The sequence below is a fragment of the Chiloscyllium plagiosum genome, unplaced genomic scaffold (assembly GCF_037043375.1).
Source record: "Chiloscyllium plagiosum isolate Xiang-an unplaced genomic scaffold, Cpla_swu_hap1 HiC_scaffold_1, whole genome shotgun sequence".
Lineage (NCBI taxonomy): Eukaryota > Metazoa > Chordata > Chondrichthyes > Orectolobiformes > Hemiscylliidae > Chiloscyllium > Chiloscyllium plagiosum.
In genome coordinates this window covers 74167416-74185196 of record NW_028270139.1, presented here as the reverse complement: position 1 = coordinate 74185196, position 17781 = coordinate 74167416, and the positions used below count along the sequence as shown (strand labels likewise).

Genomic DNA, 17781 nt, shown 5'->3' with positions numbered 1-17781 from the left:
TGAAAATCAATAAAATGTTAGTGTCTAGTTATCTTTTGTGACAAGAAACCACATTTGAATTTACCCACAGAGTCACTCCTGAAGTGCTATTCATTTGTCAAATTAACCATTTCTTACATTTGGGCTTTCAATGATTTCTTTTTTCTACAATTTTAATTTATCAATGTCTTACTTCAACGTAACTCTAGCTTGTCCTTTTTCACTGCTTTTTGCACCATTCAGCTGACTGTGTTTTGATATGGGTGGAAGGATTTCTTCTGCAAATTGATAGTATTCCATGTTATCTACCAAAGGTTATGCTTAACAGAGGAAATTTATTTCATGAGGAGAAAGAAAAAAATAAAGAAATTGAACAAATACTTTGTGTCTGCCTTAACAACGTAAGACACAAGTTGTATACCAGAAATGGAAGGTTACCTGAAGGCCAATAAGAGTTAGGAAATAAGGGTTAAATATAAGCAGAAAAGAAAGCATTAGAGAAACACAAAGGACAACAATCTGACAAATCCCCAGAATCTGATGACCTTCACCCTCAGACTACTTTAAAAAGAAAAGCTGTATGTGCAGGCGATAAGTTTCTGAAATTCCTTAGACTCTAGAATAATCTGAGTAGATTGTAAATTGACAAATATAATGCTGTCGTTCAGGAGAAAAGGGAGAGAGGAAATAGGGAACTACAGACCAGTTAGTCTTGGATCAATCATAAGGGAAATATAGGAACCTTCTATTAAGGAAGTCTAAACATCACAGTTAGAAAAGCATAAAATGATTAGAACAAGCAAAGTGGTTTTACAGAACGAAAATCCAGCTTGAGAAATGGGTGAGTTTTTTGCAGGATGTAATTAGCAAACTAAATATAAGGGGATGAGCGGATGCAGTATATTTGGATTTCTAAAAGGCACCACACACATGTTTACCAGACAAGCTTAAGAGCGCATCAGGTTGAGAATTGGGAGACATTTTCATATGGATGAAAAATTGGTTAACACACAGGAAACAATGAATATGGATAGCTGTTTTCAAGATGGCACGCTGCAAAGATCAGTGGTGGGGTATCAGCCATTTATAATCTATTTTAAGATACAAAAGTATAGGCAGGGCATAATTTATCTAAGTTTTCTGATGATACAAAGTTACATGTGAATTCATGCAGAAAGGAGGATATACAAGATTGCAAAACAAAAAAAAAATGACAGGTTAAACAGATGAACAACAGGTTGGGAAGATGAGTTTCACGTAAGAAAAGTGTGAAAGTGAGAGATATATGAAAGTGCTTGGTATATCAGAGAATCAATGGATATTGGCCACGTGGTCAAGTGGAGTTGAAGCTCAAAGTCAGCTACAATCATATTGATTGGGAGAGCTGGTTCTGTGGTTTCCTCTTGCTCCTATTTTATACATTCTTAGGGTTCTTCCATGATTCTCACTCCAAGCTCAATCCCAAAAATTGGACTCCATTAACCACCTAAGTCATCCTTCACAGCAACCTGGCTGGGAATTACTGTGTATTCCTCTCCTGGATGAGATGGGGAACATCATGGTAAAGGCAAATAATCATCAGATTGGCACAACGAAGAAACACACCCACTTCCTGCTTCCTCAGAATTAAAATTCTGGGAAGTGTAAAGACAGTGTGTTTTTATTTTTCTGTATTTTAATCATGGACTGAAATTGGAAAAGGACTGTTTTAAACTGATTGCTGAAGGAATATAGTTTGCAGACGAGCTGGGGCCATGATATGTATATAAACAGAGATTCAGTCTGCAAAAAGCAGCTGCTTGTTTTGTGGACTAGTGACCAAGTTTGATGATATTCTGCCTTGCAACAACTAAGTGATTAGCTCTCAGGTAACTGAACAGCTTGGGGCTATGTGCAAGTTAGTGAAAAGCTTGCCAGCTCCAATTGTGGAGTGATGCAGGTGGGGTGGGTTGGAAAGGGAACGTGCAAAGGGGAAATGTAGGTGCGCAGGCAGTGCATAAGGTCTTAAGAACAGAGGAGGTTGCAGACTGAGCCTGTCTGTCATAGAGAGTATGGCATATGGGTGGCACGCTGGCACAGTAGTTTGCACTGCTGCCTCACAGCGCCAGAAACCTGGGTTCAATTCCCATCTCAGGCAACTGTCTGTGTGGAGTGCTCCGGTTTCTTCCCACAGTCCAAAGATGTGCAGGTCAGGTGAATTGAAGTGAAGGGGTAAACATAGGGGAATGGGTCTGGATGGGCTGCTCTTCGGAGGGTCAGTGTGGAATTACTGCGTATTCCTCTCCTGGATGAGATGGGGAACATCATGGTTGTTGGGGTGGAGGGCCTGTTTCCACACTGTAAGTAACCTAAAAAAAAAGCCTTGATACCTCCACCAGCTCAAGCTCTGCAGGAAAAAAAACTACATGAAGCCTGAAGTTGCTGTAAGCTGTGATGTCTAATTAATAGATTAGGGACCTTTTATGAGTGTGAACTGGTCCCCTGTGCCCCCGTGACTGTGTTTGAAGAAGGAAGACTGAGAAGCTATATTCTGGCCAACAAGAAAAAATCTGTCAGCTGCATCTCAGCAACCTGGTGAAAGGAACCACTGAAGTGCCTTCCTTGTCTTTCACTCTATCCATAACGTACGTGTGTGTGTGTGTGTGTGTGTGAGAGTGAGTTTTTATTGGTGGAGATAAATGCCAATGGTTCATAATGTATAGCCAGAGTCTGATTACATTAGATTAGATTCCCTACAGCGAAGAAACAGGCCCTTCGGCCCAACAAGTCCACATCGACCCACCGAAGTGCAACCCACCCAGACCCAATCCCCTACATTTACCCCTTCACCTAACACTACGGGCAATTTAGCATGGCCAATTCACCTAACCTGCACATTTTTGGACTGTGGGAGGAAACCGGAGCACCCGCAGGAAATCCACGCAGACACTGGGAGAATGTGCAAACTCCACACAGTCGCCTGAGGTGGGAATTGAACCCGGATCTCTGGCGCTATGAGGGAGCAGTGCTATTTTTTGTTAATTATAGAAACTTGGTCCAACCTTTCTGTTAATGTGTCTTAAAGACAGAGAAATTGGCTAATTCTGCATGCTTCCTAAGAAACTTTAACTTTTGTCATGCCTCCATGAATCACAGAGCTTGATTTCCAGTGGGATATCCTAGTGAGTGAAATAAATTTTTGAAGCTTATTCAGGATCACTTTGAAACTGCGGCAACATCAATTTGGGCGTGGTATCAGTACGTAACAGGTAAAGGAAAACAATTAGGTTCCATACTGCAATCAAAAGAAGGCATTGGAAACAGTGAAGAATTTCCTTCAGGTGACTATTCATAATAATCTTGTGAAATTTCAGAGACCACATTTGATTAATTTGCTAGATAAACTGGAGGTGGCATTGCCTGGCAGAGCTATGAAGGCAGAGATTATTAAAGTACTAGCGTGGCATTTGGATTTACAGGAAATATAGAGGCTGGCTATACCAGGTAGAGTAAGTGGACAGGAAAAGCACATGAAATTTATGCTTCACTGTCAGAGAGGTTTCTTGGGCTTATAATACTGTGAAGAAACTTATATTGGCTGCATTTGAGTTAGTGCCTAAAGCATAAAGGCAAAGGTCCAGAATTTAAGGCAATAGCCTGCGCAAATTAAAAAATGTTAAGCAAAGTAATTTTGACAGGGGGATATAAGCATTGAAAGCTGAAACCATGCATGAAGCTCTTTGAGAGATTATTCTCTAAGAAAAGTTTAAAAACACATTACCTTCCATAATAAGAATTCATGCTGAAGACCAAAGAGTTACAACTGCAAGACAGGCAACAATAATGGCTGACAGTTATGAGCTAATCCATAAAAATTAAATTATTCTTCTTTCAACCATGTCAATGTGAAAAGGATAAGAAAAAAGCGAGTGGAACAGTTCCTATGGATTTGACAGTAGCTAATGTAACCTCAGTATTAAAGAAATGAAATAGTGAGAAAACAGGGAATGAAAGACTGATGAGTCTGACATCAGTAGGAGGGAAAATGCTAGATTTAATAGCAGAGCACTTGGAAAACAGTGACAAGTTGGACAGAGTAAGCACAGATTTATGAAAGGGAAATTCTGCTTCACAAAACCACTGGAATTTTGCAAGGATGTAATTCGTAGAGTCGATCAGGGTAGCCAGTGGATGTGGTTCATTTGGACCTTCAGAAGGTTTACAATAAAATTCCACGCAAGGGATCAGCATGTAAAGTTAAAGTATATGTGATTTGGGGAAGTGAACTGACATGGTGGAAAACTGGTTGGCAAACAGGAACAGTAGGAATAAACAGGTCTTTCTGAGTGGCAAGCAATGACTAGTAGGGTATGAGGAAAATTAGAACTTTGAACTCAACTATTTCCACTATATATTAATGATTTATATGAGGGGACTAAAAGTAATATTTCCGATTTTTCAGGAAACACAATGCTGGGTCAGATAGTGAGCTGTGAGGAGGATGCAGACGAGTTTCACTGTGATTTGATCCAGAGTGAGTGGGCAAATGCATTGCAGACGCGGTATCATGTGGATAGATGTGAGGTTATCCAATTTGGGAGAAAAAAAACAGTAGGGTGGATTTTTATCTGAATGGCTATGAATTGAGAGACGAGAATATGCAGGGAGACCTGGGTTAATGAAAGTAAGCATGCAGATGCAGCAGGCAGTAAAGCAGGTAGTAAAGGTGGCAAATGGTCTTTGGACTTCAAAGCAAGAGGATTCAAGCACAGAAGCAGGGATGTCTTTCTACAACTGTAAAGGATCTTGATAAGACCACACCTGGAATATTAAGTGCAGTTTGGTTTCCTTCTCTGGGGGAAGATGCTCTGGCTGCAGCCAGAGTTCAACAAAAAGGTCTACCAGGCAGATCCCTGGAATGGCAGGACTGACTTGTGGAAAAAGAGACAGTATTTTTTACAACTATATTCATTGGAGTTTAGAAGAATATTGTGGAATATCATAGAAATCTATAAAATTCAAATAGAACTAAAAAGGGTAAAGTCACTATAGTCTTACCAGACCATAGGTCTGCTCTCTTATTAGCTGTCTCCCAGCCTATTCAGCCTCTCTTTAGAACTCAAACCCTCCATTCCCAGTAACATTCTGGTAAATCTCTTAGGAACACTCTCCAGCTTAATAATATCCTTCCTAAAACATGATGACCAGAAGTGGACACAGTATTCCAGAAGAGGCCTCACCAATGTCTTGTACATTCACATAACTTCCCAAATGCATTTTGCGAAAGCAAATCTTAGCAGGACTTATACACTTTATGGTAAGGTCCTCAGGAGTGTTGCTAAAGAAAGAGACCTGGGAGTGCAGGTTCATAGCTCCTTGAAAGTGGAGTCGCAGGTAGATAGGATAGTGAAGAAGGCATTTGGTATGCTTTCCTTTATTGGTCAGAGTTGGGAGGTCATGTTGCCGCTGTACAGGACACTGGTTAGGACATTGTTGGAATATTGCGTGCAATTCTGATCTCCTTCCTATCGGAAAGATGTTGTGAAACTTGAAAGGATTCTGAAAAGATCTACAAGGATGTTGGCACTTTTGAAAGATTTGAGCTATATGGAGAGGTTGAATAGGCTAGGGCTGTTTTCCCTGGAGCCTCGGAGGCTGAGGGGTGACCTTATAGAGGTTTATAAAATCATGAGGGGCATGGATAGGATAAATAGACAAAGTCTTTTCCCTGAGGTGGGGGAGTCCAGAACTAGACGGCATAGGTTTAGGGTGAGAGGGGAAAGATATAAAAGAGATCTATGGGGCAACTTTTTCACACGGAGAGTGGTGCGTGTATGGAATGAGCTGCCAGAGGAAGTGGTGGAGGCTAGTAGAATTGCAACATTTAAAAGGCATCTGGATGGGTATGTGAATAGGAAGGGTTTGGAGGGATATGGGCCAGGTGCTGGCAGGTGGGACTAGATTGAGTTGGGATATCTGATCAGCATGGACAAGTTGGACCGAAGGGCCTGTTTCCATGCTGTACATGCTATGACTCTAACTCCGATACTCAAAGGATGGAGCAATGAAACAAGCATACCAATTGCCTTTTTAAACACCCTGTCTATATGTGATGCAAACTTCAAAGAATTGTGCTTGAACCCCAGGTCCCTCGGTTCCGTAACACTACCCAAAACCCTACCATTAACTGTATAAGCCTTACCCTCACTTTTTGTACCAAAATGCAATACCTCGCATTTATCCTCGCATTTTATACCTCCATCTTCCATTTTTCAGCTCATTGATCCATTTAGAGTCATAGAGATGTACAGCATGAAAACAGACCCTTCGGTCCAATCCGTCCATGCTGACCAGATATTCCAACCCAATCTAGTCCCACCTGCCAGCACCAGGCCCATATCCTTTCAAACCAACCCAACCGCCCCATGGGTGAACACTTTAACTCCCCCTCCCACTCTGCTAAGGACATGCAACACGATGCTTGGAGGAAGAGCGCCTCATCTTCCGCCTCGGAACCCTCCAGCCACAGGGGATGAATGCGGATTTCTCCAGCTTCCTCATTTCCCCTCCCCCACCTTTTCTCAGTCCCAGCCTTCAGACTCAGCACCGCCTTCTTGACCTGCAATCTTCTTCCCGACCTCTCCGTCCCTACCCCCTCTTCGGCCTATCACCCTCACCTTAACCTCCTTCCACCTATCACATTCCCAACGCCCCTCCCCCAAGTCCCTCCTCCCTACCTTTTATCTTAGCCTGCTGGGCACACCCTCCTCATTCCTGAAGAAGGGCTTATGCCCGAAACGTCGATTCTCCTTCTCCTTGCATGCTGCCTGACCCACTGCGCTTTTCCAGCAACACATTTTTAAGCTCTGATCTCCAGCATCTGCAGTCCTCACTTTCTCCATATCCCTTCAAAGCCTTCCTATTCATATACCCATCCAAATGCTTCTTAAATGTTGCAATTGTACCAGCCTCCACCACTTCCTCTGGCAGCTCATTGCATACACATACCACCCTCTGCGTGAAAAGGTTGCCCTTTAGGTCTCTTTTATATCTTTCCCCTCTCACCCTAAACCTATGCCCTCTAGTTCTGGACTCCCCAACCCCAGGGCAAAGACTTTGTCTATTTATCCTATCCATGCCCCTCATAATTTTGTAAACCTCTATAAGGTCACCCCTCAGCCTCTGACACTCCAGGGAAAACAGCCCCAGCCTGTTCAGCCTCTCCCTATAGCTCAAATCCTCTAACCCTGGCCTCCAAGATTAGCTGTCAATTTCACTGTTAATTTTCCCAGATGCACTCCGATGTCCAGCAATACACGAATTCAAACAGCAAAGGTGGTAACTGTGCTGTCTGTCTCTCTCTCTCTCCTGCACTGTCCTCACCACGTGCTTCCTTTGTCTGCTCTTCTCCCTTTTAAACTGCTGTTGTTTGACTTTTTTTTCCCAAAGTTCCAAAACAATGCAACAGCATATAAAACAGTAATTGCTGCTCCTGGAATTCGAGGAAATCACCTCCAACACCTAAAATACCTCAAAAAAAGGAGCAGCTCTTACAGCCAGAAATTTTTCCAGTCCTCCATCTTGGATCATTTGATCAAGATCCTTTTGTAATCTTAGAAAACCTTCTTCACTGTCTACTATTCCACCAATTTTGGTGCCATCCGCAAACTTACTAACATGCCTTCTATATTTTCATCCAGATCATTTACATAACTGACAAACAAAAGAGGACCCAGAACCGAGCACTGCTGGTGACAGGCCTCCAGTCCGAAAAGCAACCTTTTACCACCATTATTCTGTCTCCTGCCATTAAGCCAATTATGCATCCAATTGGCAAGCTCATGTGACCTAAGAGATTAGATGGTATCAGGAGAAAGCAGGAGTTGGGTGCTGAGTTGGATGATTAACCATGATCATATAGAATGGTGGAACTACCCTGGGCGGGTACCGGGGCGGGCTGTCCTAGAGGTGGGAGGTGGGTAGGGGCGGGCTGCCTCAGAGTGGTCGGAAGGTGGGAGGGGCGGGGGCTTGTTGGGTCTGTATTGTCTGCACTTTTGTATGTAACGGTATTGTCTAATGTACAAATGTCATTGTCACTGTCTTGTCATATGTCGAACTGGGATTTGAGGTTTGTCCTCCTCTCCCTGTAAATTGGTTGAACGGTAGGGTTCAGGGCCTAGCTTTGCTGCTCCTCTCCCTTGTAAAATTGCTGTCTTTTGTGTACAGCTGTCAAAGTTTTTTTTGTAAACTGTTTTGTAATTTGTTTAATAAAATAAAAAAAAAATAGAATGGTGGAACTGGCTCAAAAAGCTGAATGGACTATTCCTGCTTCTATTTTCTATGTTTCTCTGAAAGAAAGACTAGTAGCCAAAGTAAAGAATGGATAGCTTCCCCTAGGTTTCCTCCTCAGATCAGAGGGTGGAGGTCAAAATTAGAAGCCAAGTGGCATCCATTGTAATAAGACTGGGCACATTTTTCAGCAGGCTGAATATTGCCAGGGAATTCAATGTGACTTTTTGGAGCTTGTAAAAGTGAATCCAAAAAAGAAACTCAAAAAGGAAAATAATATCACCGACCAGATTGTAGCTTTAACAACAACTAAGAGACTGATGGTACACACAGCTGTGAACACAAGTACAAAGGGACAATGAGAGATACAAATGATTTTTAATTCAAGGAGGAAATAATCCCTTTTCCTTCAAAGGAAGCAATGTTGTAAAGTGTGGCATTGCAAAAGCACAGCAGGCCAGGCAGCATCCATTTTGGGCATAAGCCCTTCATTGTTGACTCTCCTACTCCTCAGATGCTGCCCGACCTGTTGTGCTTTTCCAGTGCCACACTTTGACTCTGACTCTCACGCATCTGTAGTCCTCACTTTCTCCTTCAAAAGAAAGCATCCAAACTCAATTGTACTAATGGATATAGGGTCTACTCAAAATACTGCTGTAAAACAATTTAGTTCTCCCTCCAGAGAGTTCAATGAAACTGAAAGTATTAGTAAATAGGATGGTGAAGTGATTTTCTGGTTCCTGTACAAAGTCCAATTGATTGTAACTTGTGTAGACAGGTGGTAGTCAGGGTAGTTAAGAAATTGTCTGTGGGTGTAGTTGATTTACTCCTGCTTTTACTGCCCATCCCTAAATCGCTCTGGAGAATGTGGTGGCGAGATGCTTTCTTAAACTACTGCAATCCTGGTGGTATAGGTACGTCCAACTGTGCTGGGAGAAACACAATTCCAGGATTTTGACAGAGCCACAGAGAAGAAATGTTAGAGGGTGGAGGCTGTCTTGCTCTTAAAGATACCCATTCCTCAATTAGATGAAAGGAAAAAAATACTGGTCCTAAATTGAGAAACTGAATTAAATTTATATTTTTTGAATAGAATTCCATTATGCAAGTGTTGGCACTGTAGGACAACTTGCTAGTGACCCTTGGGATACCCTCATAGATTACAAAACAGGCATATCTGAAGGTTTGCAAAAATCTCTGCTTTAATAAGTGAATGAGTCAGACAAATGATCACATACATATTAATGGAGACATCATGTGTTGTTTATTGATCAAGCATGGTAATAAACCAATATAGTTTTTACTCCAGATGTCACAAGGAATTGAAAGACAATTAAATGCACCTGAGTTTCATTGCTTTACTTTTGTTTAAATTCAACAATTTGCCTGCATCAAAAGGCACAAAAAATAGTATAATGGACTAAAAAGAAAACAAATACCTTTGCTGACTGCTTCCTGACCACCAAGTTATGGCTTGAACAAGTAGGGCAGAAGAGACACCAAAAGCCAGCAAAAGCAGCCGGCTGACAGGGGCAGAGGCCTGATATGAAGCAATGCTCCCTGCAACGTAAGTAACATTTTACAACATATAACGTTTTCCTGCAATACATACAAGAAAAAATACACCTTTTTTTATTTTTACAAAATCAGTGAACTAATCTTTATATCTATTAGGCAGATACATTTGGCAGTAATGAAATATCTTATTCCTCACACAAATAGTTTATTGCCATCAAAAAGCAAAATGACTGCAGATGCTGAAAATCTGAAATGAAACAGGAAATCGCAAGGTTTGTAGCTCAGGTTGAGGTTTAGGGTGTAAGTTTGCTCGCTGAGCTGTAGGTTTGATATCCAGACGTTTCATTATCTGGCTAGGTAACATCATCAGTGGCGACCTCCAAGTGAAGTGAAGTGAAGCTGTTGTCTCCTGCTTTCTATTTATATCTTTCTCCTGGATGGGGTTCCTGGGGTTTGTGGTGATGTCATTTCCTGTTTGTTTTTGGAGGGGTTGATAGATGGCATCTAGATCTATGTGCTTGTTTATGGCGTTGTGGTTGGAGTGCCAGGCCTCTAGGAATTCTCTGGCATGTCTTTGCTTAGCCTGTCCCAGGATAGATGTGTTGTCACCAGCTAGCCACAAAAAGACACGACCCCCTCTCTCTCATAGCCCTACACACGGATGAAAAAAAACACCATTTCGACTGGGACAACACATCTATCCTGGGACAGGCTAAGCAAAGACATGCCAGAGAATTCCTAGAGGCCTGGCACTCCAACCACAACGCCATAAACAAGCACATAGATCTAGATGCCATCTATCAACCCCTCAGAAAACAAACAGGAAATGACATCACCACAAACCCCAGGAACCCCATCCAGGAGAAAGATATAAATGGAAAGCAGGAGACAACAGCTTCGCTTCACTTGGAGGTCGCCACTGATGATGTTACCTAGCCAGATAATGAAACATCTGGATATCAAACCTACAGCTCAGCGAGCAAACCTACACCCTAAACAGGAAATAATAAACAAGTCAGGCAGAACCTATGGGGAGAGAAACAGTGTTAATGTGTAGAGATACATTTTCTGTTTTATTAAATTTCAACATGACTCCGGAATAGTGTGGGTTATCTTTTTTATTTAAGATGCATTTACAGTTTTTGCAGTGTACACATTTGATGTTGTGGTTCTGTTCGTCGAGTTGGGAATTTGTGTTGCAGACGTTTCGTCCCCTGTCTAGGTGACATCCTCAGTACTTGGGAGCCTCCTGTGAAGCACTTCTGTGATCTTTCCTCCATTTGTAGTGGTTTGAATCTGCCGCTTCCGGTGGTCAGTTCCAGCTGTCCGTTGCAGTGGCCGGTATATTGGATCCAGGTCGATGTGCTTATTGATTGAATCTGTGGATGAATGCCATGCCTCTAGGAATTCCCTGGCTGTTCTCTGTTTGGCTTGTCCTATAATAGTAGTGTTGTCCCAGTCGAATTCATGTTGCTTGTCATTTGCGTGTATGGCTACTGGTCATGTCGTTTCGTGGCTAGTTGGTGTTCATGGATGCGGATCGTTAGCTGTCTTCCTGTTTGTCCTATGTAGTGTTTTGTACAGTCCTTGCATGGGATTTTGTACACTACATTGGTTTTGCTCATGCTGGGTATTGGGTCCTTCGTTCTGGTGAGTTGTTGTCTGAGCGTAGCTGTTGGTTTGTGTGCTGTTATGAGTCCTAGTGGTCGCAGTAGTCTGGCTGTCAGTTTGGAAATGCTCTTGATGTATGGTAGTGTGGCTAGTCCTTTGGGTTGTGGCATGTCCTCGTTCCATTGTCTTTCCCTTAGGCATCTGCTGATGAAATTGCACGGGTATCCGTTTTTGGCAAATACATTGTATAGGTGTTTTTCTTCCTCTTTTTGCAGTTCTGGTGTACTGCAGTGTGTTGTGGCCCTTTTGAATAGTGTCTTGATGCAACTTCTTTTGTGTGTGTTGGGGTGGTTGCTTTCGTAGATTAGGACTTGGTCTGTGTGTGGCTTTCCTGTATACCTTTGTGGTGAATTCTCTGTTAGACGTTCTCTGTACCATTACGTCTCGGAATGGGAGTTGGTTGTCCTTTTCTTCCTCTCTAGTGAATCGGATTCCTGTGTGTGTGGCGTTGATGATCCGGTGTGTTCTCTATTTCTGTGTTTTTAATGAATACAAAGGTGTCATCCACATATCTGACCCAGAGTTTGGGTTGAATTTGCGGTAAGACTGTTTGTTCTAATCTTTGCATTACCGCTTCTGCCATGAGTCCAGAGATGGGTGAGCCCATGGGTGTGCCGTTGATTTGTTCATATATTTGGTTGTTGAATGTGAAGTATGTTGTGAGGCACAGGTCCAGTAGTTTGAGTATGCCGTCTTTGTTGATACAGACAACAGGACGTTGAACCTATGTCCAGCAGGTTGGCTATTGTTTCTCTGGCTAGGATTTTGTCGATAGAGGTGAACAGTGCCATTACATCGAATGAGACCATGGTTTCTTCCTTGTCTATGTGTATATTTCTGATGATGTCCAAGAATTCCTGTGTTGATTGTATAGAGTGTCTGAATCCGCTGATCAGGTGTTCAGTTTCTGCTGTAGTTCTTTAGCCAGTTTGTGTGGTGGTGTCCCTGGTAGTGATACTATGGGTCTGAGTGGGATGTCTGGTTTGTGCACTTTAGGTAGTCCATAGAATCTGGGGGTGTTGTTGCTTTCAGGTTTCATTCTTTGTAGGTCAGCCCTGGTTATCTGTCCGTTTTTTTGTAGGTTCCTCAGTGTGTTGTTTATCCTATTGGTGAGCTGTGGGGTGGGGTTAAACTCTCTCTTTTGGTAGGTGTTGGTATCTGCAAGTAGCTGTTGCGCTTTTTGGATGTCGTCTGATTTATCCAGAATGACCGTCATTCTGCCTTTGTCTGCTGGTAGTATGATTATGTTCTTATCGTTTTAGTGATTTTAGTGCTTCCCTTCTCCTTGGTGTTGAGGTTATGTGTTTGTCTTTTCCTTGTTATCGATACTTTGTCTCACTGTTTGTTGTGTCTCTTCTGTCAGTCCATTGTTCCAGCGTGTGCATTCTAGTGCTGCTAGGAAGTCTGCTGTCTTGGCGTCCCTGTGGTTGTGGTTGAGTCCCTTGTTCTTTCCGTGTCTGTGAGCTGTCTGTGAGAGAGGTTTCTAACCCAGCTGTGTGTTGTGGTGTCCTCTCTGTTGTGTGTTCGTTTGGCCATTTTGTCTTTGATTGCCGTTTTTTTGCGGTGTGTGGTCCTGTTCTGTCCTATGGTGACAGCCTGTTCTATGGTTTGAGTCGATTCCTGATTGGTGGTTTTTGAAATTAACGATTTTTGGTGCGCAATTTCTTGTCTGTATTTGTGAAGTCTGTTGTGAGCGTCTGTAATTACCTGGATCTGACAACCGGAAGCGGCAGATTCAAACCACTACAAATGCCGGAGGAAAGATCACAGAAGCGCTTCACAGGAGGCTCCCAAGCACTGAGGATGTCACCTAGACACGGGACGAAACGTCTGCAACACAAATTCCCAGCTTGGCGAACAGAACCACAACAACGAGCACCCGAGCTACAAATCTTCTCACAAACTTGGTACACATTTGAATCAAATAATCTTGCTCATTGTGAAAACAGATTTATTTTAATATATTCTTTACACAGATCTGAACTGCATCCCTCGAATATCAGCCCAGGAAGCAAGAAGCATGAATTCCAGCTTGACAACATATTTCTTCTATACTGAGTTGAGTCAGCTCCTCTGTTTTGCGTGTGTGTTGCATCAGACTATTTGCCAAGTGAATGAGGTATGCACATGTTCCCTCTCTTTTGTAGGTGAAAACCCAAAGGTCAGGTACAGGGTGGCTTTGTGTTGCCATACATAATTTCAGGCCTGATCAGTGTTCACTCTTACATGTCAGTGGTCATCTGAGCCATTTTTCACCTTTACCTGGAGATTGAAAATGGATGGTAACTGCAGGAATAACATGTACAAATCTAAAGATGGAAAAATGTACACAGTTGTCATCATGCCAACAGTTCTACATGCAGGGCCATAGGCAGGGTGGCTGTATCAAAATGCGCACAGACCCTCCACTTAACACAAACTCGGTATGAGTCACTATGTGCTGGGGTTCTAATTGTCCTGGATTTTGTGAAAGATGGGTGTGACTTCATTATCACAAAACTTTTATTAAAGTGAGTTGAAAAGTGTGGTGCTGGAAAAGCACAGCAGGTCAGGCAGCATCTGAGGAGCAGGAAAATCAATGTTTCAGGCATAAGCCCTTCATCAAGAATTAGATTACATTACATTACATGTGGAAACAGGCCCTTCAGCCCAACAAGTCCACACCGACCCGCCGAAACGCAACCCACCCATACCCCTACATATACCCCTTACCTAACACTATGGGCAATTTAGCATGGCCAATTCACCTGACCTGCACATCTTTGTGACTGTGGGAGGAAACCGGAGCACCCGGAGGAAACCCACACAGACACGGGGAGAACGTGCAAACTCCACACAGTCAGTCGCCTGAGTCGGGAATTGAACCTGGGTCTCTGGCGCTGTGAGGCAGCAGTGCTAACCACTGTGCCACCGTGCCGCCCAAGCGAGCCAAGCTGTTCCAATTCAACATCATGAACATTTTGTTTTTAATAGAAAAACCTTTGATCACAAGTTCATCAGACAATGGTCAACACACAACATCCTTTAGAGCCTGTGAGAAAAAGGTGATGGTGAATCTTGCCAGATGGTTCCCTGAGCAGACTGCCAAAGTCACTTTTCAGATTGTCTCATCACCAGAACTTTCCAAAAAGCACCAAAGGTAGCTCAGCTGATAAAAGGCCCTTCCCAGGAGGATCATTCCTACATGCCCACTGTCTTACTGTTTCCAGAATGCACCATTGCCAATAAAGTTTGGGAAAAAAAGCCTTACTGATTTTCTTTCGATTCACCCGAAGCAGCTCTGTAACACAAAACTCTGTCCTCCATGAGCCAATCCCAGAGTCAGAGTCATTCACCAAGATAAAGATCAACTGCTGCTTCAGGATCATAAAACATAGTATAAGAAGCTCTCTGGTCTATCAAAATTTGATGATCTTCCAGTAAAGAGAGTTCTGTGGACAAGCACATGCTCATATTAAACTTAAGAAAGATGGAAGCAGCGGAGTTAAGCATAAACACCAACAATGGATCGAATGGACCAAATGGCCTATTTTTGTGCTTTATATGAATTGTCATCTTCTCTAGGATCTAATATTGCAAAATATCAGTAAAATTAAAGCTCATGGAAATGAGGGTAGTGTATTGAGATGGATAGAAAATTGATTGGCAGAAAAGAAACAAAAATTAAGAATAAAAGGATCTTTTTTCTGAATGGTAGGTAGTGACTGGTTGGGTACTACAGGGATTGGTACTACGACCCCCAGCTATTGACAATTTATGTCAAAGAAGTGAACTAAATGTAACATCACAAAATTGGTAGATGACACAAAGCCAGGTGGAAAGGTGAGTATGAGGAGGATACGGAGATGTTCTTGCTAGGAAGGATGTTCTTGCTATAGAGGGAATGCAGGTGAGGGTTTACAGAATCTATTCCAAGAATGGCAGGAGTGACATATGAGGAGAGATTGAGTTAGTTAGGCTTATATTCACTGGAGTTTAGAAGAATGAAAAAGGATTGCATTAAAACCTATAAAATTCTAACAGGATTAGAAAAGGTAAACACAGGAAAGGTGTTCCTAACAACCAGGGAATCCAGAAGCAGGAGTCATAGCTTAAGGATAAGGGGTAAACCTTTTAGAACTGAGATGAGGAGAAATTTCTTCACCCAGAGAGTGGTGAACCTGTGGAATTCACTGCCACAGAAAGTGCTTGAAACCAAAATATTATGTTTTCAAGAAGGAGGTAGATATAGCTCATGGCCTAAAGGGATCATGGGATATGATGGAGGGGGGAGGGGGGAGTGGTGAGGGCTATTGACCTTGATGGTTAGCTATGATCACAGTGAATGGTGCAGAAGGCTCGAGGGATCAAATTATCTAATCCTGTTCCTATTTTCTATGTTTCTATCATTATAAATTTGCATTCCAGTAGAATAATAGATAAAACATTCTGCAAGCGTTAACTCACTTCAATGACACTTAAAATGGAACATTGTTATCTACCTTAATGAGTTAGAACTCCCTAAAGAATAGTGAAAATTAGTGGTTAATTAGGGTCTCAAAATTAACCTTCAATAGATACAATAGTATTGCTGAAAAGGATTTTCACATTGCACTCATTAGGACAATTCACAAGAAAATCGATGTAAGAAGAACCAAATTTTCATACTGTATGACAAGATCAAGCAGAATGGCTGCCTACTGATCTGTGATTGGTAGAGGTATTGCCATAGAGAACTCACCGGCTGATGGTTGCCAGTTGGGTTGACTTTGATTGGTCAGATATTTTCCGAAGGGATGAACGAGAGAATGGATGTCACTATTTTATTGAGTTGAAACTGAATACTGTAAATGTTCTGTCTGTAAAGAATAGGATCCAATTGATTAATACACATCGCCTCCAGTATACATTGGTGTGCCCCACTGTAAGCCTGACTGACAATCTTAAGTAGTTTGTGCTAAGAATTACCTCAATTCTTAGGATTTTTAGCAAATGTTGGGCAATCATTGAAAACACATCTAATGTGAGATACTGTGTTTAGAGATGGTTTGCATGGGCTGGTTGGGTACATTTAATATCTCTGCCTGTTACAAAAAGCCAAGCAGACATGCTGCTTAACAAAATCTACCAGATTGTAGGCCTCACAATCCACATATCTAGCTTTACACTGGTACTACAATTCATATACTATATTATTCATGTGTATAGGGCGTAACACCTTTTTGATTCAACATCAAAAGCCTAGTAGTGACAAAGACCACTCACGTTGCTACTGCATAATAGCATATGTAATTGCTAGCTTCACCTGTTTCAATGCCAGTGTGATGCAAGATATGTAGGCCATTAATCCCAAAGATTGAAGGGTTGTATCAAGAGCAGGCCTCTTCAACTTTGCAAAAAGAAAGATACTGTACTGCAAGGCCACACTTACAAAACTCTAAACAGCGTACAATATTATGTATGATTTAAAATTGTCGGTCATGCTTGCAATCTGTCACCCTTGCACAAGAACCCACATACATTAATACACTGGGTGCTATTCTTTGGAGGCAGAGAAAACTGTGCACACCATGTTTGTTTGACTGAAGAAAATAGGCAATGGCCATCCTCTAGTGCAACGCTTTGACCAATCGGAGTCAATTGGCCTGGTCTAAATTTTGACAAAGCTCATATAACTGTCAGGCATCATCTTACTGATGAATTCTCCACGACATTGTTGTAACTACAGATCACTTGCCAACCAATCTGCACATATAAAAATGTTCTTCCCCTTAAAATTGTTATTTCTTGTGAACTGTCCCGATGAGTGCATGGAGAAGAGCTTCAACAAAATACCTTTCTTCAAACAATACTCAAGTCCTCTACAATCAAATGACTATTTAAAAGTTCAAGCAAACTCTACAGCCTAATGATTTCACATATATCTCTGAATACAAAATGGCATTAACATACCTACAAGCCTCTTTCCTTTATAAATTTCCTCCTTGATTATATTACGTCCATCATGAAAATAACGAAGTTCAAATTTTAACAGAAAGGCGAAGTGGCTTACCAGGCTAAGTGTCAATGTTTGGGAGTTTCATGGAGAGTTAGCATGTTTTGTCAGGTTATCTTCCCAAACACACCTCATTACCCATGCCCCTATGGTGCTCTGCTTGTTGAATTCTCTCACTTGTCATCCTCAGAAGTATTGCCACTGCTAGGTCATCCAGGATTCTTGGTGCTAGTATCATCTTAAAATAACAGCTGTCCATGCAATCAAACAAAGGCAGCCCAGAGCTGCCCTTCACTATGCACATAGTGGGAGGGGACCCAAAAAAACCAAATGTTTGTCAGAGCTCATAGATGGCATAGCTGGCACTTCCT

At 42.1% G+C, this 17781-nt stretch overlaps 1 protein-coding gene across 3 annotated transcripts in view; it reads right to left on the bottom strand.

Annotated features, from left to right (window-relative positions):
* Positions 1-17781, bottom strand: part of LOC122555690 (PGAP2-interacting protein-like) — a 166171-nt gene that overhangs the window by 85865 nt on the left and 62525 nt on the right. For all 3 annotated transcript variants that reach the window (XM_087988008.1, XM_043701718.2, XM_087988013.1), the window contains one exon: positions 9687-9807. In XM_087988008.1, the coding sequence (XP_087844134.1) occupies positions 9687-9807 (121 nt within the window). The remainder of the gene's footprint in view (positions 1-9686; positions 9808-17781) is intronic.